The following is a 26,770-nucleotide window of genomic DNA, read 5'->3' as shown; positions in this document are numbered from 1 at the left end:
CATGACAAAATGGCAGATGTAGTACGTCCGAATTCCATACATACTTTTCACGTCCATACTGTATAAAACGTACTTTCTAACGGCCGAGTAGTACGGTTAAATTCAAATGCAGTACCTACTGAGTAGTAGGTGGTTTCGGATGCAGCCGTAGTCTTTTTGGGCGCTGTAGTTCATACTCTGAGTCCGTTGAAATACAGCGCCCTCAGGTGGTCACTGACAGTCATGTCAAATATCTTTAAGCCGATAAATTATGTATTTATTTTACTCATTTTAATTTTGCTTAGTATTCACTTGGTTGCATTACTTATTCTTTATTTTATAGGTCAGACTTTAGATTTTATTTATATGGCCATTGAAAAGAATAGTTGATTATTATTATTAAAGTTCAATCATATATGAAAATAAAGTCTGTTGTTCACTGTTTGCCTTTTGTTTTTGCAATCATCCAGAAAAATGTAATATTTTGTATTTATCTACTAATATATCAGCCATCGGTTAGAGTTATCGGTTATCGTATCGGTCAAAAATTCTGTATCAGTGCATCTCCAAAAAATGTTTTTCTAATTATAATTTATGCACTAAAATGTATATATGATAACATTTTTTTATGTACAATTACAATACAATTGAATTTAATTAATTGAAAAATCATAAAGTATATATTTTTGTTCTTTTTTTTTTTGTTTGTTTTCAGCTTATACGTATATAAGTGTTCCATGCAAAACTCTTTGTTTTCCACCACATGTTTGCGTGATTTGATTCCTGCATCTCAGCAATAAGAATGAGTTGATTGAGTTTAGCATCAGCAGTCATTATAGACTCCAGACTGTTGAACATGAGGCTGTGGTGACACTGAGGTTAGTGTGTGGGACGCTGAGAGCCTGACACAAAGAGCAGTGTGACCCACTGACACAACACAACCTCACAGAGACACACACTCACCAGCATCACTATGACGCACACACACACAGTAGACATACACATGTGGAGCTCATAATTATTCCACAAAATATTTTGAGATAAGTCACAATTATGACATACAGTATTAAGTTCTAAGTGTAAGATAAAAGTCCAAATTGGCATAAAACCTAATAATGAAAGGTCTAAATTTATATTTTAAGCAATAAATTCAAAACATGGATTGGCATAAAATACCTTTGGATAAAACCAGGGTTCATAACAATCATTATGCATATTAAAAATCTGAATCAGGATAAATTCATCAAGCGTGAATTTATTCTATCATTTATTCTATTATTATTTATTCACCAAGCGTGCACAAGGAGTTTACAAGTCAGAGTACATACATATCAACACAAAATAGGACATTTAAATAAGTGGGAAATAAAGTAAACATTACTATTATACAAATAAATAATGTCTCTTCCTCTCTGTCATAGGTTATAACCAACAGAGACACTCTAGAAACCTTACTATGCATCGCTTACGTGTTTGAAGTGTCCACCAGTGAACATGGAGCCCAACATCACATCTACAGACTGGTGAAAGACTGAAACCCACTGTGCTGATTGCAGATGGCAGACGCAACAGAGCCACAACGGCTCCTACAGTCACAACCCACAGGCTGGAGAACAACCTACAGGCCAAAAACCACAACCCACAGGTCCAAAACCACAAACTACAGGCACAAAACCACAAACTACAGGCCAAAGCCACAGCCTACCGGCCAAAAAACACAACCTACAAGCCAAACCACAACCCACAGGCTGGAGAAAAATATACAGGCCAAAGCCACAACCCACAGGTCCAAAACCACAACCTATAGACTGGAGACCAACCCACAGGCACAAAACCACAACCTACAGAACATAAACCACAACCGATAGGCCCAAAACCACAACCCACAGGCTAGAGAACAACCTACAGGCCAAAAGCCACAGCCTTCAGGCTGGAGAACAACCCACAGGCCAAAAACCACAACCTACAGGCCAAAAACCACAACCCACATGCTGGAGAACAGCCTACAGGCCAAAAGCCACAACATACAGGCTGGAGAACAACCCACAGGCCAAAAACCACAACCTACAGGCCTAAACACAACCCACAAGCCAAAAGCCACAACCTACAGGCCAAAAACCACAACCCACATGCTAGAGAACAGCCTACAGGCAAAAAGCCACAACATACAGGCTGGAGAACAACCCACAGGCACAACTTACAGGCCAAAAACCACAACCTACAGGCCAAAACACAATCTACAGAACAATAAACACAACCTACAAGCCAAAAGTACAACCCTCTGGCCAAAAAACATTGCTGGAGAAAAACAGGCTGGAGAACAACATACAGGCCAGAAACCAAAACCTACTGGCTGGAGAACAAACTACAGGTCAAAAACACAACCTACAGGCCAAATTCAACCTACAGGGTCAAAACCACAACCCGAAGGCCAAAGAGCACTGCTTACAGGCCAAACACACACACACACACACACACACACACACACACACACACACACACACACACACACACACACACACACACACACACACACAACCTATAGGCAAATAAACAATCTACAGGCCAAAGATCATAACCTACAGGCCAAAACACACAGCATATAGGCCAAAAACAAAACCTACATGATAAAAAACAGCCTACAGGTCAAATCCACAACCTACAGGTCAAATCCACAACCTACAGGCCAAATCAACAACCTACAGGCCAAAACCACAACCTACAGGCCAAAAGCCACAATCTACAGAACAAAAAAACAGCCTACAGGCCAAAAACACAACATACAGAACAAAAACCAAAAACTACAGGCCAAAAAAAAAACCCCACAACCTACAAGCCAAAAACACACAACCTATAGAACAAAAACAGCCTACAGACCAAAACCACAACCTACAGGCCAAAACACACATCATACAGGCCAATAACACATCCTACAGGCCAAAAAACCACAACCTACAGGACAAAAAACAGCCTACAGGCCAAAAAACACACCATACAGGTCAATAGCACATCCTACAGGCCAAAAAAACACAACCTACAGGACAAAAAAACAGCCTACAGGCCAAAACCACAACCTACAGGCCAAAAAACACACCATACAGGTCAATAACACATCCTACAGGCCAAAAAAACAACCTACAGGACAAAAAAACAGCCTACAGGCCAAAACCACAACCTACAGTACAAAACACACAACCTACAGGACAAAAACCGCCTACAGGCCAAAACCACAACCTACAGGACAAAACACATAACCTACAGGACAAAAACCGCCTTCAGGACAAAAACCGCCTTCAGGCCAAAAACACAACTTACAGAACAAAAAACACAACCTAGAGGCCAAAACACAACCTTCTGCACTGCTGCTCCAGTAAAGCAGACATAAGCACTGATGATCTACTGCTATTTTTGCCACATGCAGATCGCAACGACATTTGTTAGTGTTTTTTTATATAATGGGAAAGCATGAGAAAGTATTTTGGTTTTCTGCATTTCATTTCAGCCTCTGTGTTTGTGTTGGTATTTGTTAGTATGGGAATGATCAGTCTGATCTCACAAGGAAACATAACTATTTTATATATTGTCAGAAAAGTAGCTAATTTGTTAGTATTCATACTATTTCGGTCATATAGGGGATTTTTTAAAGGAGGCGTGGCCCTATAAACTCCACCATTGAGGAATGAACAAACTGTACTAAAATTACATGTACAAATAAAATTGTGTGAATGAATATGAATTAGCCACTAAATCGGAAAGTTACCAAGCTATGAGATCGCATTGGAATGATGTTGGCCACTTATCGGACTACGTAATTTTTTTTGTTTGTTTGTTTTTTACAAACCAAACAGTTTTATCTTCATACACGTGAACGACTGGATGTTGATGTGTTTTTTTCGTAGATTTGCTACATTATATTTATCAGCCATGTTGTTGGACGTGGATAATTTAAACTTAAAACGGTCAAACCTGAAGAAAAAGGCTTTTCTTCTCAAGGGCTCATAAAAACAAACAGTGTATTTTATGACGACAGAATCCAGACACCTTAAAACATAAATGTGACTGATAACAGTTTGATATTTGGAATAAAGAGCGTGTTTGATCCCTTGAAATTGATCTGAGGTTATTGTTATTTATTTATTTCTTCATTCTGGTGTTCGCTCACACTATATTGAATGGTAATTTTCCCAGGTAGCAAAGAATTCTGGCTCAGAGTTGGCATAAAGCTGGCTCACTAGGCATTCCCCCGGCACTGACATACAGCATGTGGGCTAAACATGGCCCGGGTTTCACAGAGGTGACACCTTCTTTAAGGTCGCACATAAGATTTGGGCCAGATGTCAAACGTATTATTTGATCCAGATGTTCAAAAGTTGTTTGTGGGCCATGTAAGTTTGACCCATATTGACCCACTTTAAAATACATTGATATTAATTTTGAGTAAAGAAAAATTTCTACCAATCGGGTCGCTTTGAGAAAAAGTGTTGCCATAAAGCGAAATAAAATTCATTGCAGTGCAATTGTGACACACAAACAATTCTGGCCCAGTTATGGCTTATTAGCTTGGCTGAGACTTGGCCCAGATATATGGTTCATGTTTAGAGCTTGTATGGAAGCCATACTTGGTCAAATCATGCACCATAATTCTATGTTCTATGTGGATTGTAACATCCATTCAGTTTTTTAGGAATATCCTTTAAAAAGGATTTAGCAATATGCTAATCATTTTTTGCCAATATATCAGCTCTTCCTTATTTGTATGGTTCTTGTCAGCTAATTTCTAGCACGCTTTGCTGATGTATGCAGACCTGTATTTCTGCACAATAATTCTGGAAAATGTCTTATTTAAAGTTATCTGAAACTTTGAAAGTCATTTTGATTAAACTTTTTGTTTAGCGCCAAAAAACATTAGACAACATTTTCATAATTCTGAGAACATTGTGTGTTGGTTTGTTTTTCTCCGGTGACGTTATATTAATCAAGTTATCTGGTAGATTGATTGGGCTAATATATTGTTATAGTTTTAAAAATGTGTATGTATGTAATGTATTTTAAAAATATGCTGTAGCACTGACTGATTCTTTCTTTCAGGCTAGTACACGACTTTCATTGAAGAGGATCCACCGCCATCTTGTGGCTTGAAAATGTAAACACGTATAATGTACATTTAAAGGATAAGACGCACACTTATTTATAACTCACTTCATAATTAATTCACTAATACATCGTTGTATTGATTCGGTGGATATTTTGAAAATGCTAATTAATTTGCTTAGCTTAGCTACAAAATTAGCTCAAGTTTTCCCGCCGCCGCCGGATTTTTACCCAACGCACAAAAGTCAAAATATGACAATAAAGGTACGTTTCAGCGTTCTTTATAAGGGCAAGAAATAACACTAATCCTTAAGTCTCTTCAGTTCATGTAGTTGGCGAACAACACTTGCCCTTAAAATCACCCCGTCCCTTGGGTTGTATTGTGGCCTAGAAAAGACTGATCCTAGAGCAGCTTACCTTGGCTCTGAGAGTTTATTCTCCAGCCAGTGTTTATTGCAGGTTTCATAGATCTGCTGGATTTTGCAAAATTGAGTGTGAAAGCTCGGCTATCTGATCCAAGTCTTTTCTGGCAAACACACACACACACACACACACACACACACACACACACACACACACACACACACACACACACACACACACACACACACACACACACACACACACGGAAATGAGTCACAAAACTAGTCTCAGTTTCTGTGATTCAGAAATCCAGGCAGTTAGAATAATCCTCTCTGATTTCTCCAGAATGAATCAAACGCCTCACATCTGAGGAACAAAGAGCCTTTGGTGTTCTGCAGGGCAACTGTGTGAACTATATTATAACTGTTTATTTAATTCTGGCTCGGATTAGAACTAAAGGATTTGTGACATTTTAATCTGAGAAACTCTCCCTAAATTCTTCAAAACTGACTTTTTGTTCACAGTTTGTTGTGTTTAGTATACAGTATCTTCTAAGACACAACAAAAAGTCAGTAAACTCGCGGCTTTGGGGAATAAAATTCAGATTTCAAAGATACAAACTCGCAATGTAAAAAAAACAAGTAAAAAATTCCAAGATGAAAACTCACAAATGATAGTTTTAAGTTATAGTTGCAAGAAAACTCATAACATTTGTCTAACCAACAAAGAACATTCCTGGAACATTCTGAAAAAAATATATTGGGTTTAAGTAGCTTTACGTCATTTGTAACTGCATGTGCGAGACATCCGGTTTTAGTAGGCCTTCCAGTTATTTTTAAAATGCTTTATTTGTTTATTAAATAGTAGTTAAATGTTACAATAAAAATAATAAAAATTCAGATACATATATGTATAACTGATGACTATGAGCAATTAGATGGTAAATTGAAGATAAAAACTACAACAATAATAATAACAATAGCCTAATGATAAACTAATAATACAAATTAAAAACATTTATTTTAGCTTTGCAAATAACTATTGCAAATATATTGTATACTATGTTGTAATTATAAACACCGTAGTTTGAGAGATTTTTTTTTTAACGATTTTAAATTAGCGGCAATTTTTCATTTGACCCGAATTTTCATTCAAACTAAAATTCACATTCGCATTTCAAAATAAGATGCGTATTGTTAGCTAAAGAGCGTTTAAACTATTTACAAATTATTTAATAATTCATTAGCCTAATAGCCATGTAGTATAAACTAGTTAGCCGACAGGGGAATTACCAACCATAACACACATGACGTCACACGGATTTAATAGCGCATAAAAAAAAAGACCGGTTGCAATAGCAAATAGCACAAAATGCTGGACTCTGCAGTTCTCATGTTATATCAGGTCAGTTGACGCTATGCTGAATCACACATTACTCGTTTTTGATTGCAGCAATGATTTCAGCAAAACCAGTTCAATATGGTGAATTAAACTGCGGACACTGAATGCTCAGAATGAAATGTAAACATGTACGTTCAGGTACCCTGCCGTACAGGTGCAGTTCACTGTCAGAATGCAGTTGTTCTGCTTGTTGATGATTACCCAGGCCTTGTACAGCTCCGTCTTCTTTCCTTGTCTTTGGCTAGGCAGAATCTCGGTTTTAAGCACTACACAGTTTTATATCTGGTCATCATGGAACATTGTTTCTTGCACATGACCACACAGAACAACATTGTAGCCATGCAAAGACTTGTAGACTTTTAACTTCTCTCTTGTAAAATCCCTTGGAGTTTCACTGAGATAGTTGTATATTAGGGGCTGGATGCTTGGCTATTTCGTCGTATCCAAAATCCATTGGGAGAGTGCTATCGCAAATGGACCTGTCAGATGAACGCCGCTCACTTTAAAGTTAATTTTGCTGAATAACTGTGCTTATCACTGGGTGACGAGCTCTTAATACGCTAAAAGCATTATGTAAATAATAATTTTTATAAATATAAAATATGTAATCAGTATATCTTTTCTCTAATACAACAACAAACTCTGTACCGCATCGGATGTCATTCCCTCGCTGTAAATGCTAGCGCTCCCAGTTTTTTTCTGCAACCTCACTGCGCACAAATCCTGAATGTTTACAAACTGGAAATTCATCTATAGGCTAAGAACAAAAGAACTGTAGGCCCAAACGTATATGCTACTAGCAGGCTACAAAAATTTATGTTGTAGAAAAATATTAAATACAAATTTCAAAAATAGCAAAAATTAAGAGAAACAAAAAATTATATACACAATTTTCTTGAAATGCTGTTGTTTGTAATATTTTAGCAATATTTTGCATGAATTTAAATGTATTATCTTTCCATTTTTAAAGATGTTCTGTGACTTAAATATTATTTGAATAAATATGTCTGTTTAATAAATCTGTTTTGTTAAACTGCACCAATATATATTACCCATATATCCACTGAGAAATGGACAAAAATATTCATTTTCAAAATGGGGTGTGGGCCTACTCATATGCTGAGCACTTTATGAGTAATTAAGAAACCACAAAATGATCAACAAATGTCATTCATTCATTAATTTTTCTTCAGCTTAGTCCCTTTATTCATCAGTAATTGCCACAGCGGAATGAATCGCCAACTTATCCAGCATGTTTTACACAGTGGATGCCCTTTCAGCTGCAACCCAGCTATGGGAAACATACACACCCCTCCACACACATGCACTACGGCCAATTTAGTTTATTCACTTCACCTATAGCGTATGTTTTTTGAAAACCCACATGCAAACAAATGCCAACTAGCCCAGCCGGGACTCGAACCTGTCACCTTCACACTGAGCCACCGTGCCACCCAAATAAATGTGATTAGATTTGTTTTTGTTTGTTTACAAACAAAAACGAACAAAAATACCGTTAAAAGAGTAGATAAAAGAACTAGGAAGTATTAAAAGAACGCGTTCCAAATCCCTGGCGCGCTCTCGCTCTTTTAGCGCGCGCTCATCATCATCATCATCATGATCACACCTGTAGCTCTACCTGCGCAGGTACCGTTCACCTGCGCCAGAAAACACCTCGAGCGCCACACAACAACATGAGCTGATTCTCCAGCCCCGAATCCATCCGAACAATGAGCGCTCCATGGGTCCTGCTGTGGATTCTGGGTCTGATCCGCTCCGCGCACTCCAGCTGCTCTCCGACATCGTACTACAAGAGCTGCTGGATCCGCAGATTTCCAGGACTGTATGTGGACACAGAGGAGTCTCAGCGCCGAGGAGCTCAGATCCTGAGGGTTTACCTGGAGGAAACTGCAGTCAAATGCAGCAGGGCATGCTGTCTTACACCAAACTGTGAGTCTTGCCTTTTAGATCAATGACTAGACACACTGATAAAAATACTTGTATAAAGAGTTTTCCGTATATTTGGCGATTCATGTTTATTTTAACCCTTTTGAATTGCATTATGGGATCTTAATCTTTCCTCTAATAGCTTTTAATATTGAAAAGTGTCTTTTGTTGACATGTTTAATAGTTTGACGTGATTGTGTGTTGAAAAAAAGCTTGTACTAAACATTTTTAGCACAACAATATCTTGTCTCAAACCACTAAAATTTCGAGAATTGTCGGCTTATTAAACTGCAGAATTGAATGGTCAACATCAAAAGTCGACAGAGCAGAGATAAAACTCCCATAATGCAATGCACAAACGTAAATAAACAGAAAGCGGCATGTGAACCACAACATACGGAGACTTTATTGTCATTGAATTAAAAAAATTAAACATAAAAGCAAAATTTTATCTAAGTATTTTACATTATTATTATTTACAAGAAAATCAAAAACCCAGAAATGTGATAGAATTATTTATAATCGTGTTTAAAATGTGTGTTTTTTGTTTATTTGTTGTTGGTGTCGAAAGTTAATGTTATGTGATCATCTGCTTGTGTGTGTGTGTGTGTGTGTGTGTGTGTGTGTGTGTGTGTGTGTGTGTGTGTGTGTGTGACAAAACCTGATTTCAAACATCCCTTAAAAATTAGATTTTATAGTTATGAATGAATACGATTGAATGGCATTGTATGTAAATGGCATTTGTAATTACATTCAGATGATTTTATGTGCCTACATTAATTTTGTCTTCATTTCTAAACGTTAAACTACAGTCACCGGCCACTTTATTAGGTACACCTTACTAATACTGGGTTGGACCACTTTTGCCTTCAGAACTGCCTTAATCCTTCGTAGCTTAGATTCTGCAGATTTTTCGGCTGAACATCCATGATACCAATCTCACGTTCCACCACATCCCAAAGGTGCTCTATTGGATTGAGATCTGGTGACTGTGGAGGCCATTTGAGTACAGTGAACTCATTGTCATGTTCAAGAAACCAGTCTGAGATGATTCACGCTTTAAGACATGGTGTGTTATCCTGCTGATAACGGTAGCCTGAATAGTCAAGGCAGGATGAATCAATGCTTTCTAGGGCTGCCCCCGACTAAAGATATTCCTAGTCGACTAACATTCCTGCATTTTAGCGATTAATCAAATAATCGTTCATTTATGATATTAATATAATAACTTGCGTATATACTAGGAATATAGTCCAAGTTGAAGTTTAACACTTCCACGTGACAGAAAATGCTAAAGCATGATATTAGCGCATTCAAAACGAAAATTAAGCGCTTAAAACGAAATAGTAAAGCGTTTAAATACAGTGCTTACACACAAAAATCAGTGACCAGAACGTTATAGGCTAATTATGACATAAAAACAGCAATCAGACTGCCTGTGCATTTTAATAATTTATTATCAAAAATACAAACTGTAACAGTTACATGTCAAACAAACAAACAAAAAAAAAAACAGTTTTTAATAAAATAAACTAAAATTCGTTCTTCAAAATAAATCTAATAAACTTATTAGCAACTTAGGCCTAGTACAAAACTAGGCAAAAAATAAAAATAAATAAATAAATAAATACTGTAGCAAAAACGCAGTTCTTTTTAAAATACACTGTTTTTAAAATACATTTTTTTAAATACAGTGGAAAATTAAAATTTATGTAATTTTTATATTGTTCAAAAGGAAAATTAACAAAAACGAACAACTTAATAAATGCACATCGCACAACGCCAAAACTTAGAATAAAAAAAGAAGGCAGCAAACAAATTAACAGCCTAATTATGATTGAATTGTTTAGAACAACTATATTTACGACAAAATGTGGAACAAATAATTTAAAGAACACTAATACAAATCAAAAATATCAGAGCAAAGCCACAAACTGCCATTAAGACGACGGATGAGTCTTGACCTGAAACAACAAATTAAAAACATCAGACTAATTTTTCTAACAGAATAAAAAACAACTTCTGCATTATATAAAAACGAAAAAATAAAAATAATATGTATTTATTTATTTGTATAGCCTACCCGATATAAAAATAAAATACCCGTTTTTTTTATATATATATATATAGCCTAACGGATAGCAAACAGAAACACTACTAAAAGGAAATTAAGCATTCTTACCTAAGCTTTCAATTCGATTTAATTTTTTTCATATTATGTGAGAGGAACACCAGCTTGTCCACATTGCTGGGAAGAAGGGAGCTTCTCGACGTGTTCACAATGAAGCCGGCCTTTGAAAAGATGCGCTCTGATGGAGTGGATGTGGAAGGGATACAGTGGAGGCGTTTAGGCGTTAGGCGTTGATCTCTCGTTGCTGATGTCATACACTGATTGCGCAGCCCTTGATTGCGTAATTTCACGTGATTTTTTTTTTTTTTTGCAACTAACCGACTAATGAAAATGTATTCGACCAAGCCCTCTTCATATCGACTAAAGTTTAGTCGACTATTTGGGGGCAGCCCTAATGCTTTCATGTTGTTGATGCCAAATTCCGACCCAACCATCTGAATGTGTCAGCAGAAATGGAGACTCATCAGAGCAGCAACGTTTCTCCAATCTTCTATTGTCCAGTTTTGGTGAGCCTGTGTGAATTGTAGCCTCAGTTTCCTGTTCTTAGCTGACAGGAGCGGCACCCGGTGTGTTCTTCTGCTGCTGTAGCCCATCTGCCTCAAGGTTGGACGTGTTGTGTGTTCAGAGATGCTCTTCTGCAGACCTCGGTTGTATCGAGTGCTTATTTGAGTCACTGTTGCCTTTCTATCAGCTGGAACCAGTCTGGCCATTCTCTTCTGACCTCTGGCATCAACAAGGCATTTGCGCCCACAGAACTGCCGCTGGATATTTCTTCTTTTTCTGACCATTCTCTGTAAACCCTAGAGATGGTTGTGCGTGAAAATCCCAGTAGATCAGCAGTTTCTGAAATAGTCAGATCAGCCCGTCTGGCAGCAACAACCATGCCACAATTAAAGTCACTTAAATCCCCTTTCTTCCCCATTCTGATGCTCGCTTTGAACTGCAGCAGATCGTCTTGACCATGTCTACATGCCGAAATGCATTAAGTTTCTGCCATGCGATTGGCTTGTTAGAAATTACCGTTAACGGGCCGTTGGACAGGCATACCTAATAAAGTGGCCGGGGAGTGTATATATGAGTTTTGTATTTTAAACAAACATTTTTCTAAAAGAATGTGTAACTTGATGGTGGAATGAAATTAAGGCATTATCACAAAATTTCAAATAGTTTTTTGTTGTGCAGTATTGGTTCTACAAAATATTGTACAAAATATTTATAAAAAGTTTTAAATAAATTAAAAAGTAGACCATTTTAGCCTCTTACAGATGAAGAACATTGCAGATAATTTCTAATAATAATACTTTTCAGTGTCAAGTAAAAAACAGAGTAATAAAATAGATTTATGCACAAAGTTAGCACTGAAAACCATAAAAATGAATAAGTAATTTTAGTGAGTGAAAACAATTAAAACCTGCTTTATTATTTGTGTGTGTGTGTGTGTGTGTGTGTGTGTGTGTGTGTGTGTATGACACCCAAAAATATTTTTGCTGCTTGTTCAGAGTACTATCAACACACTTCTTGATGTTTTTTTGGCGGAGTAACTTAATTGTTTTATGTTCAATCTACTTAAATTTGTAAAAACATTAAGTTAACTTAATCGATTTGTGTTGGGACACCTTGAAGGAATTGTGTGGAACTCTGCATTGTTGTATGTCTCTTACAGTAAATAAATTGAACATAAATATGTATTATAATTACCTTTTTTACTTAAAGGGCCAGTTTACCAAACATTTAAAATTTTGTCATCATTTACTCACCTTTTACTTGTTTCCATCCTTTAAGAGTTTCTTTCTTCTATGGACCACAAAAGAAGATGTTTTAAAGAATGCTGGAAACCACTGACTTCCATAGTATGTGTTATTCCTACTATGAAAGTCAATGATTACAGGTTTCTAATCTTCTTTCATGTTTAACAGCATATATAAAATCTTAAAGGTTGGAAACAATTAAAGGGGATTAAATGATGACAGAATTAACATTTTTTAATTAATGCCGAGTTCAGACTGCATGACTTTAGTCCCGACTCGTCGACATGTTTGGAGAAATTTCAGTAATCACTGGGAAATCGGTGCTCATTCACGTGAGTAACAATCACACAGTGTGTGATTTATCAAAGACACGATCTGAGAGAATCGCTGATGTGCCACCGACACCCATCAGATATTTGGCATGCTAAATATCTGGAGCTGTCGGCGATTCAAATAATGTCATGTGAAATATGCTCTGACTAAAAAATAGCATCAGCGATCACCTACAGCCAATGAGAGAGCAGCATTCACTAGTGTGGGTATCTGCAGGCCAGCGGGAGGTCGGAGAGAAGTTAAAAGGGCTTATTTTTGGTATATTTGAATCCAAGTAATGGAGGAAAAGCTAGTGTAAATTTGGCAGGAGCACCCGTGTCTGTTTGACTTGTCATTTGAGCAATAACACAACCGGGTCGAAGTTGTGGAGAAGTGGCTAATTCAAAAGCCAGGAGAGCAAAATAAGTAAAATTTCTACCTTAGTAAAGGCTTCTTTCTCAATATGCGTTCTTCAGCGCTCTTGTGTCCTCGTGCTCTCGTGTAACGTCTACATCAGCTGCCAAAGTTCAGTTCCAATACTCAAGACCGCAAGTATGGAGGACGTGTGAAACTTTCCGGATGTGTTCTTGATATCGAGGACGCACCGATGCAGATTTGAGCACCGATCTCGCTGTAGTCGATCTCCCTCAAGTCACAGAAGTCATTGCAACTGGAGGTGGGAAGCCCAGCATTTTATTTAGATGTATAATTAAAGTTCAGAGATATCACTTATTTACCTCAGGAGCTTCTCTAATGGTGAATATAAACATTAACATGGGCTGCGTCCGAAACCGCCTACTACTCAGTAGGTACTGCATTTGAATTTAAACGTACTACTCGGCCGTTAGAAAAGTACGTTCTATACAGTATGAATGTGAAAAGTATGAATGGAATTCGGACGTACTACATCCGCTATTTTGTCATGGTCACGTGACCTATGGCTTTACTTCCATTCATGAATTCGCTCGCGGGGCATCATGGGATAGCGCAGCATGCATGGGATGCGCACTCCGGAATCTCGCAAGAAGTAGTAAGTCATCCGGGTACTTTTCGCATACTGATTTTCGAATTCTATGAATTCGGACATACTACTCGGCTCGCATACTGATTTTGGCGTACTATATAGTATGGAAGTATGCGGTTTCGGACGCAGCCATGGACATCTTAATAAAGGAAGAAACACATTAAGGGTGTTTGTTTGCTGAAATTCATATTAAAATCTGTATTATGTGTATTGTGCAGTGTATATTTATAATGTTTTTATGCAAAGTATATATTTTGAAAATGGGAAAAAGAGTAAATCCCTGTATGAATGCTGAAATGTTTAAATAATATTCTATTAGAAACACGTGAAGGTCATGTGACCATCAGGAAGAACGCAGCATCTCATTTCTCACAGGACGCGATCTCTTTTCTCGCGATCTCCAGAGTTCGTTCTTCCGAGGACACCTGGCAAGACCGGTCTCCAGCATGTCACAAAGATTTTCTACAGTATGGCTGTTTCTCAATCCCAAGAACACAGAGAACGGACTTGTGTTCTTGTGGAGACCGGTCTTGCCAGGTGTCCTCGGAAGAACGAACTCAGGAGACCACGAGGGCAGAGAACGCGTCCTTTGAAAATATGAGATGCTGCGTTCTTCCTGATGGTCACATGACCTTCACGACCTTATTTTAAATGGTAAATTATTTAACCACTTAAACTCTGCGGACCCGGTACCGGGTCTGTGACGTCATCGACTTTCGCTTTCAGATTTAAAGAGCTAGCGTTGCACCAGACCCCCGTAAGTGGTGTCGTTTGAAAGTGTAGAATCTATATTTTATGCACATATGCATCACTTTGGTTTTTATTCTACTGGATAAAAGTTATTTACACTTAAATATACAGTATTTTGGATACCCGAGCTGGGTATTTTACATTGGTTCATTTTCATATTTTTTCATATGACACATGTACAAGTTATAACTCAAATGAAAGCTCTTGCCGGTGCTCATACAGTTCTAGCATTCTTTTTACTGAATTATATTCATATTCCAAACAGTTGTTGAATGAATTGTGGTGTTTCCATGGCGCAGAAATGTAAACAAAACATTTATGATCAATAAGCAGCCCCAGATAGCACAGACAGCTGTCATCTCTTACCTTATTCTGTGCGCTTCAGGGCCATTCTCCTCTGTTTTTGAGCTGATGTGCATAAGTAATCCTTTTATATGTCTGACGTGGTCCAAACACAGTGAATTATGTTTGATCAAACAAAAGAATAGTGAAATATGAAAACAAGGATCCGTCTCTGTGGTTTGTATAGCACCTCTCATCAGTTGGAATACAATAACTTTGGCATAGATTATGGTGGAGACATTTTTCTTTTTTTCATATGATTACAGACATGTGCAGGAACCACCAACATTAATTACAGCACGCTAGACCACACAGAACCTAAAACAGACACTTTCAAAATTGAGTTAAAAAAAAAAATACAAAAAGCGCCTTTTTATTTAGGTGTTTATAATAACACAGATGACATATACAGTTATTTTAAACACTTTCAATGGTGTTTTATGAAACTTTTAAATTTGGGTAGGCAAAATCCAGGTGGAAATCCCCAAATAGCAGCAGAGTTTAAGTGGTTAAACATTACAGCATTCATACTACGATTTATTGTTTTTCCCCTTTTCCAAATATATACTTTGCATAAAAACATTATAAATATAGTAAGTAAGTAAAGTTTATTTATAAAGCACATTTACTTCAGTTTGGCACTGACCAAAGTGCTGAACAAAACCATAGCACACACTCTAAAAGAGTAAAAAAATAACAATAAAAGTAATAATAGGAATAAAAGTATTACAGCAACAACCACAATAAAGATTAAAAGCCTGGGAATGCAATAGAATAAAAATGTGTCTTAAGTCTGGACTTAAAAATAGAGAGAGAAGAAGCACTCGTAATATCCGGTGGTAGCTGGTTCCACAAACGAGGAGCAGCGACTGCAAAGGCTCTATCCCCTTTCAATTTAAGTCGTGACCGAGGAATTTGCAGTAAAATTTTATTTGAGGACCTAAGAGACCGAGGAGTGGACTATAAGTTAATAAGTTCTGATATATAAGAAGGTGCTTGCTCATTCAGTGCTTTAAAAGCAATGAGTAAAATCTTAAACTGAATTCTAAAATTAACAGGAAGCCAATGCAGGGATGCTAAAACTGTGAGATATGAGCATGTTTTTTGGTGCCTGTTAAAAGTCTAGCATTTTGAACCAACTGCAACCGTGCCAATGAGGATTGGGGGAGACCAACATATAAAGAATTGCAATAGTCTAGGCGGGACGTGATAAAAGCATGTATGACCTTTTCCAGATCCTGAAAGGAAAGAAAGGATTTGAGTCTGGAGATGACCCTCAGCTGATAATAACTATTCTTAACCACTGAGCTAATTTGTTTTTCTAGACAAAGCTCAGAATCAAAGATAACTCCTAGATTTTTTACTTGCGATTTAACATACAATGTAAATATATGTTGCACAATATAAATAAAACTTATTTTAATACGAATTTCAGCAAACAAACACCCTTAATGTGTTTATTCCTTAATTACGATGTCCACGGTAATGTTTACTTTCACCGTTTCATTTAGGGAAACTCCTGAGGTAAATAAGTGAAATCTCTGAACTTTGATAATAAATCTAAATAAAACGCAGCACTTCCCACCTCCAGTCCCAATGACTTCTGAGACTTCCAGAGCGAAGTAACATATGCATTTGGATGTGACCTGTGAAGTCACATGAGTTGACGTAACATGCAGGTGGCGCATGTAAGGAAGTTAGTGTGCAAATGAATAATAAAGAGCCATGTTTCCTCCAGCATGCGAGTCTATTGTCATCATCACAGAAATACATAAACATCACAATGGCGACGAGGATACTAACGCGATCTCAACCCATGATTTGAAGTTTTGAAGAAATGCTTCCCGTACGTGAGTGAGTAAACACTATCACACAGAAGCTGTAGCCATGCAGTCGATGATGAATCAAACATCCATCCAGCCATTTGGCAACAGAAACAGAACAAACTAACGACACCATACAGTACAAAGCCACTCACAGTCACCAGAGTCAAAGGCACAATGGTAACTGCAGAACGACAAGGACACTCTATCACAAGGAACTGCTCTTTCTTTAAAAGACTCAACCAGGAGATGCCTGAGCTTTTGTTTGAGCCAGGACATGGAGATGAAACAGAAGAAAATGTCACACATATAGTCCCTCCAAAATATCCTTTCAGGCACAACCTTAGGCCTCCTGCCTACCTTTCTGATTATGTTTAGGTAAAAAAAAAAAAATTGCATTAAAGTTCCACAATGCACATGAAACGGACTGTTCAGATTTTTCAAGTATTCATGTCGCATAGGAATTTTAATTGTTGCAGAGTTTTCTATGATTGGCAACAGTTAATACTTAAAAGTTTGTTGCATAGTTATTATTGCATATTAAAAAGTTTGTAAAAAAAAAAAAAGGAGTGATGTAACATATGCATTTGGATGTGACCTGTGAAGTCACGTGAGTTGACGTCACATGCAGGTGGCGCATGTAAGGAAGTTAGTGTGCAAGTGAATAATAAAGAGCCATGTTTCCTCCAGCATGCGAGTCTATTGTCATCATCACAGAAATACATAAACATCACAGTTCGGTGCTCAAGTCTGCATCAGTGCGTCCTCGATATCAAGATCGCATCCAGGAAGTTTCACGCGTCCTATGTACTTGCGGTCTTGAGTATTGGAACTGAACTCAGGCAGCTGATGATGACGTTACACGAGAACACGAGGACACAAGACCGCTGAAGAACACATATTGAGAAACAGCCATTGATGCCTACCACATGGTTCACCCTATCACCCTAATCATCAGCCCTTTAAGTAGTGTGGCTTCAGAGTAGCCACATTGCTCTGGACTCCTCATATGGTGTTGTGGCTGCGTGCAACTAAACCAGTCTGATACCATGTGGGGAGTTATCTACTGGCATTGGTGAATAAAGTCCAACGAAACGGATCTTGTTTCAAGTGTTTTGACTGACGCTCCATTACAGGCCCGGATTGGCTAATCGGGAGGACCGGGAGAATTCCCGGTGGGCCGGTCCGTTTTTTGGCCGCGAGGGCCGGTGTCCCTAGCTCCAAAATCTGTTGCTCTCAGCAGTCACACTTTTTAAATTAATTTATTTATTTACTTGACCACAGTCTTCTTATTCATTAATTTAATACATTAATTTAATGCTCTTTTCATATATTACCAGCCTGCAGGTGCATAATGTTATAAGTCACCTATCACTGTACATCCATTGTGGCCCAGCGGTTAGCACGTTAGATTACATCGTCGCCGACCCGGGTTTGATCCTCGCCTGAGTATGTTATTATTTTCATTTTTATTGTTGAGACATATAATACTGTTTGGGTTGTTGAACATTTGAAGTTCTAAAGCAGCTGTTTTCTCAAAAAAAAAAAAAAAAAAAAGACGTGATAGTGTGATTAGAAACTGAATTGGAAATGACCTTATTTTAATATAGTCAGTCGTGAACTGAGGTGGGCCGGTCTGAGGCTTGAAACTCCAGGGCTGAAAAGGAGTCCCACTCCGGCCCTGCTCCATTATGATACTCCCCCTGCGAGTCCGCATTAACTTCCTAATTTTTTACATATACTATGTGACCTGGCATTGTTTCTATGCCATTTCTCGCGTGAGTTTGGTTGTGAGATGTAGTCTGCAAACCAAGACAAAGTTGTCAGCAGGGCCTGCGCAAGCTGAACTGCCGCTCTAGGCAAAAGATGATCATGCCGCCCTCAAACCGACAGTGAATACGATAGACGGGGTGTGATTGCGCATATGACAGCAAGGGCTGGGGCGGTGGGGGGGGTGATGGCGTGCCTGTGTCGCATCTATGGACACGCCGGCCCTGGTTGTCAGTGATTCTTCCAATTGTAAAGTCATGCAGTGTGAACTAGGGATCTGCGCGGGACTAAATTTTGAATCCCGCTCTTGCCCGCCAGGTTTTAGTCCGAACCCGACCGCTCCCGCTTATATTCAGCATTCATTGTCCCGCTCCATTTTCTACCCACCGCACCTGTTCTCGCTAATGGGCGAGGGGGAGAACAAACCTGAAAACCACCCAGCTATACAGAGTCCAGACAGCCTATAACACGCTATAACACACACACACAGACAGCAACATCACGCTCTCTCTCATTCACACACACATTCGCCACTACTTTGTAAATCGTTCAGTCTGAACAAGTCTGAATTTTAATAGAGGTCAATTTAAATTTTTGTGTGAACTAACCCCTTTAAAAATAAAAGAAGTGGACATGGTTGTCCTGTATAATGCATGTATGTTTTGGAAAAATATGCTAATCTGAGTTGTCGAGAACCAGAAAGAATTTCTACACTTTGTAAATTAACTACTGAATTGCACGCAGTCTCCTGCAACCTGGCTGTGTTTCATTTCAACACCACTCAGGACAGCGTGAACTGCTTCCATCTGCAGTGTCCGACCCTTGAAAGCTGCATTCCTCACCACAGAGGAAATGTCATCCTCTATAATGTCACTAAAGGTGAGAAACCACACGCTGGAATCCACTTAAGCTTTAGGAAATATAAAACCATGCTGATGCTTCCTTTTCTTTGAATGAAGTTTGTATGCTTACATGAACCCTTTATAGGGCACTCATTGAAATAATCATTGGAAAAAAACATGAAGTGTTACTAGGGGTTATTACAAGACTTAAACAAATTGGTATATTGTAATTAAAGTCAATGAAGTTTGTCCCGATAAAGAGTTAAAGCACTGTAAAAAGGCTTTCAAGAGTTCACACTTAGGAGATAATTGATTATGAAGCTTGTTTGGCATGCTGTCCCGGGAGAGAGCCCTGAGCTTATAAGATCCACGAGCACGGGGCTCCCTCCTGTTTGCAAGGCAAGAGGGGAGTTTGAGCTCAGATAGATCTGGAGAACTCCCCTGCTGTAGTAGCTAATGAACAGACAGTGATTGCTCTTAAGAGATAACTACTTACTAGGAGCATGTCTATGGTGCCGATTTGGAGTCAATTAACTTAAGTTGCATGTTTTTGGATGGTGGAAGGAAACCGGGGTACTTGGGGGTAACCCACGTAAGCACGGGGAGAACGTGTAAACTCTGCACAGAAACGTCAGATGGCTTGGTAATGACTAGAATCAGTGACGTTCTTGCTGTGAGGCAACAGTGCTAACCACTGGGCTACCGTGCCACCCATCTACACTCAGAAATAAAGGCACGCGAGGTGTCACTGAGGCGGTACCTTTTCAAAAGGTATACATTTGTACTTGAAGGGTCCATATTGGTACCTCAAAAGTATATATTAGTACCTACACATTTTAAGAGGAACACTTTTGTACCTTTTAGGTACTAATATGTACCATTGAAGTATTAATTTGGTCCTTTTAGGTACAAATGTGTACCTTTTGTAAAGGGACCACCCCAGTGACAGCTTGCGTATGTAACAGAGACCAGCTAGTAGGTGCTGTGCAGGTAAACTCCTCTGACCTCTAAAGGTGCTCTAGCGACAGACGCTAGAGGCCATGGTCTTTAGCCTCCTTGTTAGAGCAACCGACTCCTATGCGGAAGGTCGCTGGTTCGAAACCAGCTCGGAGAGGGTTGGGTGGCGTAGGACCGGTGGGGTTACACGTACCTTTATTTCTGAGAGTGTAGGAAAGGAGGAGTAAGGGTGGAAGGGGGATTCTTCAAAATGAAGATGGCTGTTATATGGAACTTAGGGTATTTATAGTGGCTTGGGAATCATCTAATTGGCGAATCATAAATTGGATAATGTGGGACCAACTGCAGTCAATTATAAGCACATGTTCCTCTCGAAATTAGTTTATAAATAAACGTCACTTAGTTGACTTAGTGAGTAAATTGGATGACTTAAAATTAAATAAATTATTAATTTGCATATAAAAATAAAGTCAACACAACACCTCCAAGTTACTGGTTTTCTCACTTTTATCTATGTAAAGTCACGTACTGCTTCAAAGTCGATTGCTTTACTTATTTTATTTGAAGTTAAATAACTAATCACTTATTATAGTGAGGGATAGTTAACGTAAAAATAAACATTTTCAAATAGATTTGATGAGTACAAAGCTTGTTCATAAATGATCTGATTGAGATATTTGTTGTTCAGGTGTGGATCCAGATTTGCTAGTATTTGGGAAGCACTTCACCACCAACGTGCGAGTGCTGCCTCACATGTCGTCTGCACGGCTCAACATTTCAGAGCCGCTGACCTCTGATAAACGGCAGTTTAACTATCCACCCAACCCTCCAGTTCATTCCACTAGTACAAAAATGCCTACAACCCCTCAGAAAACCCCTCACGCTGCTCCTACGACACATGAAATTCAACGCAGCCTCCCTCAGTGTACTACAATACCAACCACAACTGCTCAAAGCTCACCAGGACCTACATCACAGCCTAAAGTGGACTCTACACCCAATCCCAAACAGGCGTTGTCTACACCCTATTGGGGATCAACAAACCTGCATCATACTAAACGAACAAATAAACCTGATACAAGTGTACAGACTTTAAACCAAAGCATCCCAAATTCTGCATCAGCATACACAACTTCACCCCAGCCAAGCTCTACAGTTGATTACCTTGACTCTACTTTGACGTCTATCCCAATCGACGAACATCCAAGTTCCTCAACAATCCAACAGCCTTTGGAATTACAAACTTCAACCCTACAGACTACAAGACTATCTTTAGTTACAAATTCACCAAATTTATTTACAAGTGTCTTTACAAGGACCCAGCAACCTCTAACCCGAACTACAGAGCAAGCTATCTTGCCATCTACAACATTAGAAGAGTATCCACAAACTTCAGTGCCAACAACTGAATCTAAACCCTCCACAACCACTTCTGAAGCTTCTATCTCTGCAAACGAGACTGTACAATCTACAAATTCTCAAAGCATATCAGAGCGATTAATATCAACTATGTCGCAGCTTAAAACTGACTCTACCCTCAGTTTTCAACAGAGAACAGCTACGCCTCAAGGGCAATCCACAAAAACCCTAACTTCTACAAACGTGCCTTTGGAAACCTCAACCCAAATTACGTCTGCATTTACAACAATATCAGTTACAACTCAAAGAATGTCAAATCATGTCACGCCAACTACATCACAATTAAAAATGGACTCTACGCTCAATCCCCAATGGACGACTACCATTCAACGGTTGCCAACCACAAAACCAATAACTTCTACAGACATTCCCATACAAACACCAACTCAAATGAACTCTGCATATACAAGAAGGCAAGCTACAACTGCGCAAAGCGTGTCAGAACATCTTACCCCAACTACATCACAACTAAAAACAGACTCTACACGAAATTCTCAACAGACAACTAGCATGCATTGGTTGCCTACCACAAAACCAATAACTTCTACAAACATTCCCATACAAACCTCAACCCAAATTTCCTCTGCATATCTGAAAATACAAGTTACATCTACTCAAAGTCAGTCAGAAGATATGGCAGCTACATCACAACTAAAAAAGGACTCTACTCTCAATCCCCAGTGGACGACTGACATGCAACAGTTGCCAACTACAAAATCAACAACACCCATACAAACATCAACCCAAAAGACCTTTGCAGATAAAAGGCAAGTTACAACTTCTCAAAGAATGTCAGAACATGTTACGCCAACTGCATCACATTTAAAAATAGACTCTACAGTCAATTCCCAATGGACAACTGCCATGCAACGGTTGTCAACGGCAAAACCAATAACATCTATAACAAATATTCCCATACAAACATCAACCCAAATGAACTCTGCACATCCAACTATAAAAGTTACAACTGCTCAAAGATCTTCAGAACATGCTACACCAACTACATCGGAATTAAAACTGGACTCTACATTCAATCCCCAACGTACGACTACATGGCAACAGTTGAAATCCACAAAACCAACAACTTCTACACATGTTCCCTTACAAACTTCAACCCAAGTAACTCCTGCACATAAGCACACTTCTACATCACATTTACGGAGCCCAAACCAAACTACTACTCTACCCCAAGCAAAGGAGACGACAAGCGGTGACAAAGCACCTTCAAAGATCTTAACTACCACAAGTGCTACAATCAAAACTGTTGATTCGACAACTCTCAGATACCTGACCCACACCCGTTTGGGCAACTCCGCAAGCACTGGTAGTTTGAGTTCTTCTCTGACTGCCCCTACTAGCAGCATGGTGGATAGTCAACCGTATCCCAATGACACTAAGGGATACATAAGCAGGAACGTCACTACTGGGGATGCATCTCGACCTAGTGGGGATGGAAGCTTGACGTCGGTGTGGCATTTTGCAGCCAATACGGTATTGGTAGCATTAGCGACTTGTGCTACAATCACATTCTGCTGTTGTTGTTCGGTATTCGCAGCTCTGAGTTGGAGAGGCCGAAGGCGACGTAAGGGCAGGTATAGGACAAATCTAAGGTGCAAGAGAGGATCAATGAGACTTATTAAATACGTCATTGTAAGAGAAAGCTCATAAAAAAGGGTTGGGGGTCAATTGTCAAACACACCTGAACAAGCTAAGGTTTTCAAGATGAGGTCTTCATATGTGTTAGAGCTAAGCTCTGGAGTATGGTGGTCCTTCAAACCTTGATTTGCAAATACAGTCAGAACCAGTTTGATCAGATGATTGAGGCTGCATCTGAAGTCACACACTTTCTGAATACTGCTGTGACTGCTAACAAGTATGTTTTATATCAGGGGTGGTCCTTTAGATGCACTTCCCTGCCGTTTTTATCTTCAGACCACATTAAGGCCACTTGAACAAGCTTTTCAAGGTCTACAGGATTACTAGAACGCTACAGGATCGTGAGCTTGCTAAGCTCTGCACAAAAAGGGACATTAAGGGGCAGTAGACTAGCATGTTCTATGGCAGTGATCACCAAACTTGTTCCTGGAGGTCCGGTGTCTTGCAGATTTTAGCTCCAACCCTAATCAAACACACCTGAACAAGCTAATCAAGGTCTTACTAGGTATACTTGAAACACCCATGCAGGTGTGTTGAGGCAAGTTGGAACTAAACCCTGCAGGGCACCGGACCTCCAGGAACGAGACTGGTGACCCCTGTTTTATGGCTACATTACATCCTTAAAAGGCTAATCTGTATACTCCAAAACAGTGGTTCTCAGCCATTTTCATGGAGCAACAAACACTGCATGTTTTTCATGTCTCCTTAGTCAAACACATCTCATTCAACTCATTAGAAAAGAATCCAAGACCTGCAATGATTCTTTGACGTAAAGAAGACATACAAAATATGCAGTCCAGTGGGGTCTCCAGCAAAGTGGTTGAGAACCACTGCCTTAAATATAAAAGCTCCTAACCGTGTTCCTGGAATCCCCCAAACAAGGCACATTTTGGATTTCTCCCTTATCTGACATACCCATTTTAAATCTTTACAAGAGTCTGTACTAATGCTTGATCAAGGAGACATAAAGCACACTTCATTTGGAAGGCCAAAACTTTTATGCCATAATCCAGAGGTGCTCAATCCTGTTTCTGGAGATCTACCTTCATGCAGAGTTCAGCCCCAACTCTGATCAAAAACAACTAAATCAACTAAGTAGGATCTGAAGGAGTGCTTGGTGATTAAAGACAAATGCATTTGATCAAGGTTGCAGCTGAACTCTGCAGGAAGGTGTAGGGATAGTTTACAGTTTGACCCAAAGAATGACCAGTCTGGTAGATGAAGAAGAGCCGGAGTCAGAGATTAAAATAAATAAATCAAGTTTACTGAAGATAGTTTGCAGTTTCATCCGCAGAAGCCGGCTTCAACACTCGCAATGAGTTCCTAGGCCGCTCTGCTTACAATCACCAATCAATAACAATCATACTCTCACATAACGTCATTAACTGCGTCATACATATAGGTGTTGGTTAAAACACAGATAGACTAGAAAAATTTCCACGTGGGGTTCGTGTGTATAATTCTGAACAACATCTAAACATAAACGTCAGGCATTCTTTAGACTGATTAGAGCTGACTCCAGACCTGTGAAATGGATCAACAATCAAATAAAACACACACACACAATGTATAATCTGTTTCTTATCCAAGGCTGAGTGTACTCTCAGCCGTCTTTATTAAAAGTGGTTAAAAACCGGTGTAATCTACATTCAGGCAGTTATATTCTTACTACACAAAGTCTATCTTGAATAAAAAGTAGAATCGCTTTAAAAGAATTAACCGTAAAAATAGCAAAATCCCTTTAGACATTTTAGACAATATTAACTCCTAGAAATAACAATAGAAACAGTTGCTTCCAGTCCTCAGCCCTCAGTTCCACTCAAGGTCTCCGTGACCTCTGACCTAGATTGGTGGCTTCTGAAAAAAGTGTTAAAGAGACAGCCTCATGCACTGAACATTCTTATATTAAGCAATGTGTTAACTTATTCATTAATTACAATCAATTCACAGTTAAATACTGAGAAAAGGATAAACGTTGGTCCATGATGAGACGGATTGGAAAGCAGAAATCCGAATCCTTTTAAAGGTAGATCTCCAGGAACAGGATTGGGCACCCCTGCCCTAATCTATTCATAGGGTTTACCCTCAGAAGTAAAAGCTTCGAAGGCATTAGGGCATATGGACGAGCCTTTTCTAATGCAATGTGCTGTTTGACACCACACAATTTATCTGCAGGATCTTGGGGGCGCAAAGTGTACATCAGTTGAACCCCTAACATTTTTTTTCCGTAGACCCCTTCAAAGTGGCTATTTTTGACAAACTCTGTTCAGACTGACTCAATATGGTGGCCATGATTGTTTTCACTCAATTTAAAGGGCGATATACCCCATTTGGAATGCACGGCTAATATGAAAAGTGCAGTTTGGGAGTGGGGGCTCCAGTGGCATTGTTAGGGATTCTCTATGCACAGGTTTCTTTCTGGGCCCCCTTGGTATAGATTGTGTTCCAGGTCTGCTCAAAACTTCACTTTGAGCCTCCCGAAGCCTCTGTGCCTAATGCACTCTTTTTGCCCCACTCATGACACCTACAGTGTGTGGACTTTACGAAATAAATAAATACTGTAAATTTGACCATAGCACCCTTTTCTGCCTATCATCTACTACGACAGTATATAGTAGAAAAGTATGGGATTCCAGATGTAGCCCTTGTTTTCGCAGATGCTGCTAACTTTACTGTAAATATGGATTAATTCAAAGGGAATGTGGATGCGCTGAAGACTGTCTTGATGACTCATTCAGTGCCATTGATGACCTAAAAATGAACATTTGTGACCAAGGATTTGAACCAAGTTCTTGTTTCAAGGAATGGCTCAAATCAAAAAATGTAAATGCTGTCAGTTTATTCACCGTCAGGTCATTAAGCAGACTTCTGCCTTCAGTATGAAATTAAAGAAGATTTTAATTTGAAACGGTGATTTATAAACCGCATGGGTACTGGCATGTTGAGAGCCATCATGTTTTTATGATGCATTGAGGACAGTAGCAAAAACCATTATTTCTGGAAATTTCTAATACTAAGAAGTTGCTTAGGACACTGAATACTGAGAACACCCGATTTCTGAAAATCAACTGTGGTTATCTGTTTTTGCAAGTGAATACCCCTGGCTCCTGACAATACAATAGGGGCTATTGCACTGGAAGAATTAGAGTGTACTTACAATCGGCCAGGGGTGTCCAAACTCTGTCCTGGAGGGCCGGTGTCCAGCATATTTTAGT

At 39.0% G+C, this 26,770-nt stretch overlaps 2 protein-coding genes and 1 long non-coding RNA gene across 14 annotated transcripts in view; 2 read left to right on the top strand and 1 right to left on the bottom strand.

Moving 5' to 3' along the window:
- The window catches only part of tead4 (TEA domain transcription factor 4), a 61,274-nt gene extending 57,186 nt beyond the window's left edge, over positions 1–4,088 (top strand). For 4 of the 7 annotated variants that reach the window (XM_087311576.1, XM_087311574.1, XM_087311577.1 and 1 more), the window contains exon 12: positions 1,401–4,088. In XM_087311576.1, the coding sequence (XP_087167702.1) occupies positions 1,401–1,514 (114 nt within the window). In that variant the 3' untranslated portion in view covers positions 1,515–4,088. The remainder of the gene's footprint in view (positions 1–1,400) is intronic. The other 3 variants (XR_015526023.1, XR_015526021.1, XR_015526022.1) reach the window with 1 other exon arrangement.
- A 3,451-nt stretch (positions 4,089–7,539) lies between these two features.
- Positions 7,540–26,770, top strand: part of mansc4 (MANSC domain containing 4) — a 21,878-nt gene continuing 2,647 nt past the window's right edge. Inside the window, exons 1-3 of one of the 3 annotated variants that reach the window (XM_087311414.1) lie at positions 7,540–8,784; positions 19,426–19,560; positions 21,169–21,311. In XM_087311414.1, coding sequence (XP_087167540.1) covers positions 8,565–8,784; positions 19,426–19,560; positions 21,169–21,311 — 498 coding nt within the window. In that variant the 5' untranslated portion in view covers positions 7,540–8,564. Of the gene's footprint in view, positions 8,785–19,425; positions 19,561–21,168; positions 21,623–26,770 lie in introns of all 3 variants that reach the window. The other 2 variants (XM_087311413.1, XM_087311412.1) reach the window with 2 other exon arrangements.
- LOC141380858 (uncharacterized) overlaps positions 20,907–26,770 on the bottom strand; it is an 8,512-nt gene continuing 2,648 nt past the window's right edge. Inside the window, exons 3-4 of one of the 4 annotated variants that reach the window (XR_015526122.1) lie at positions 26,135–26,199; positions 24,161–26,055 (exon numbers count right to left, since the gene is read on the bottom strand). This is a non-coding gene — a long non-coding RNA (uncharacterized LOC141380858). Of the gene's footprint in view, positions 21,899–24,160; positions 26,056–26,134; positions 26,736–26,770 lie in introns of those variants that run through there. The other 3 variants (XR_015526120.1, XR_015526121.1, XR_015526123.1) reach the window with 3 other exon arrangements.

Source organism: Danio rerio, chromosome 25 (genome assembly GCF_052040795.2).
Source record: "Danio rerio strain M-AB ecotype USA chromosome 25, GRCz13ab, whole genome shotgun sequence".
Lineage (NCBI taxonomy): Eukaryota > Metazoa > Chordata > Actinopteri > Cypriniformes > Danionidae > Danio > Danio rerio.
The sequence above is the reverse complement of the archived record's forward strand: the minus strand, read 5'-3'. Positions and strand labels throughout refer to the sequence as shown.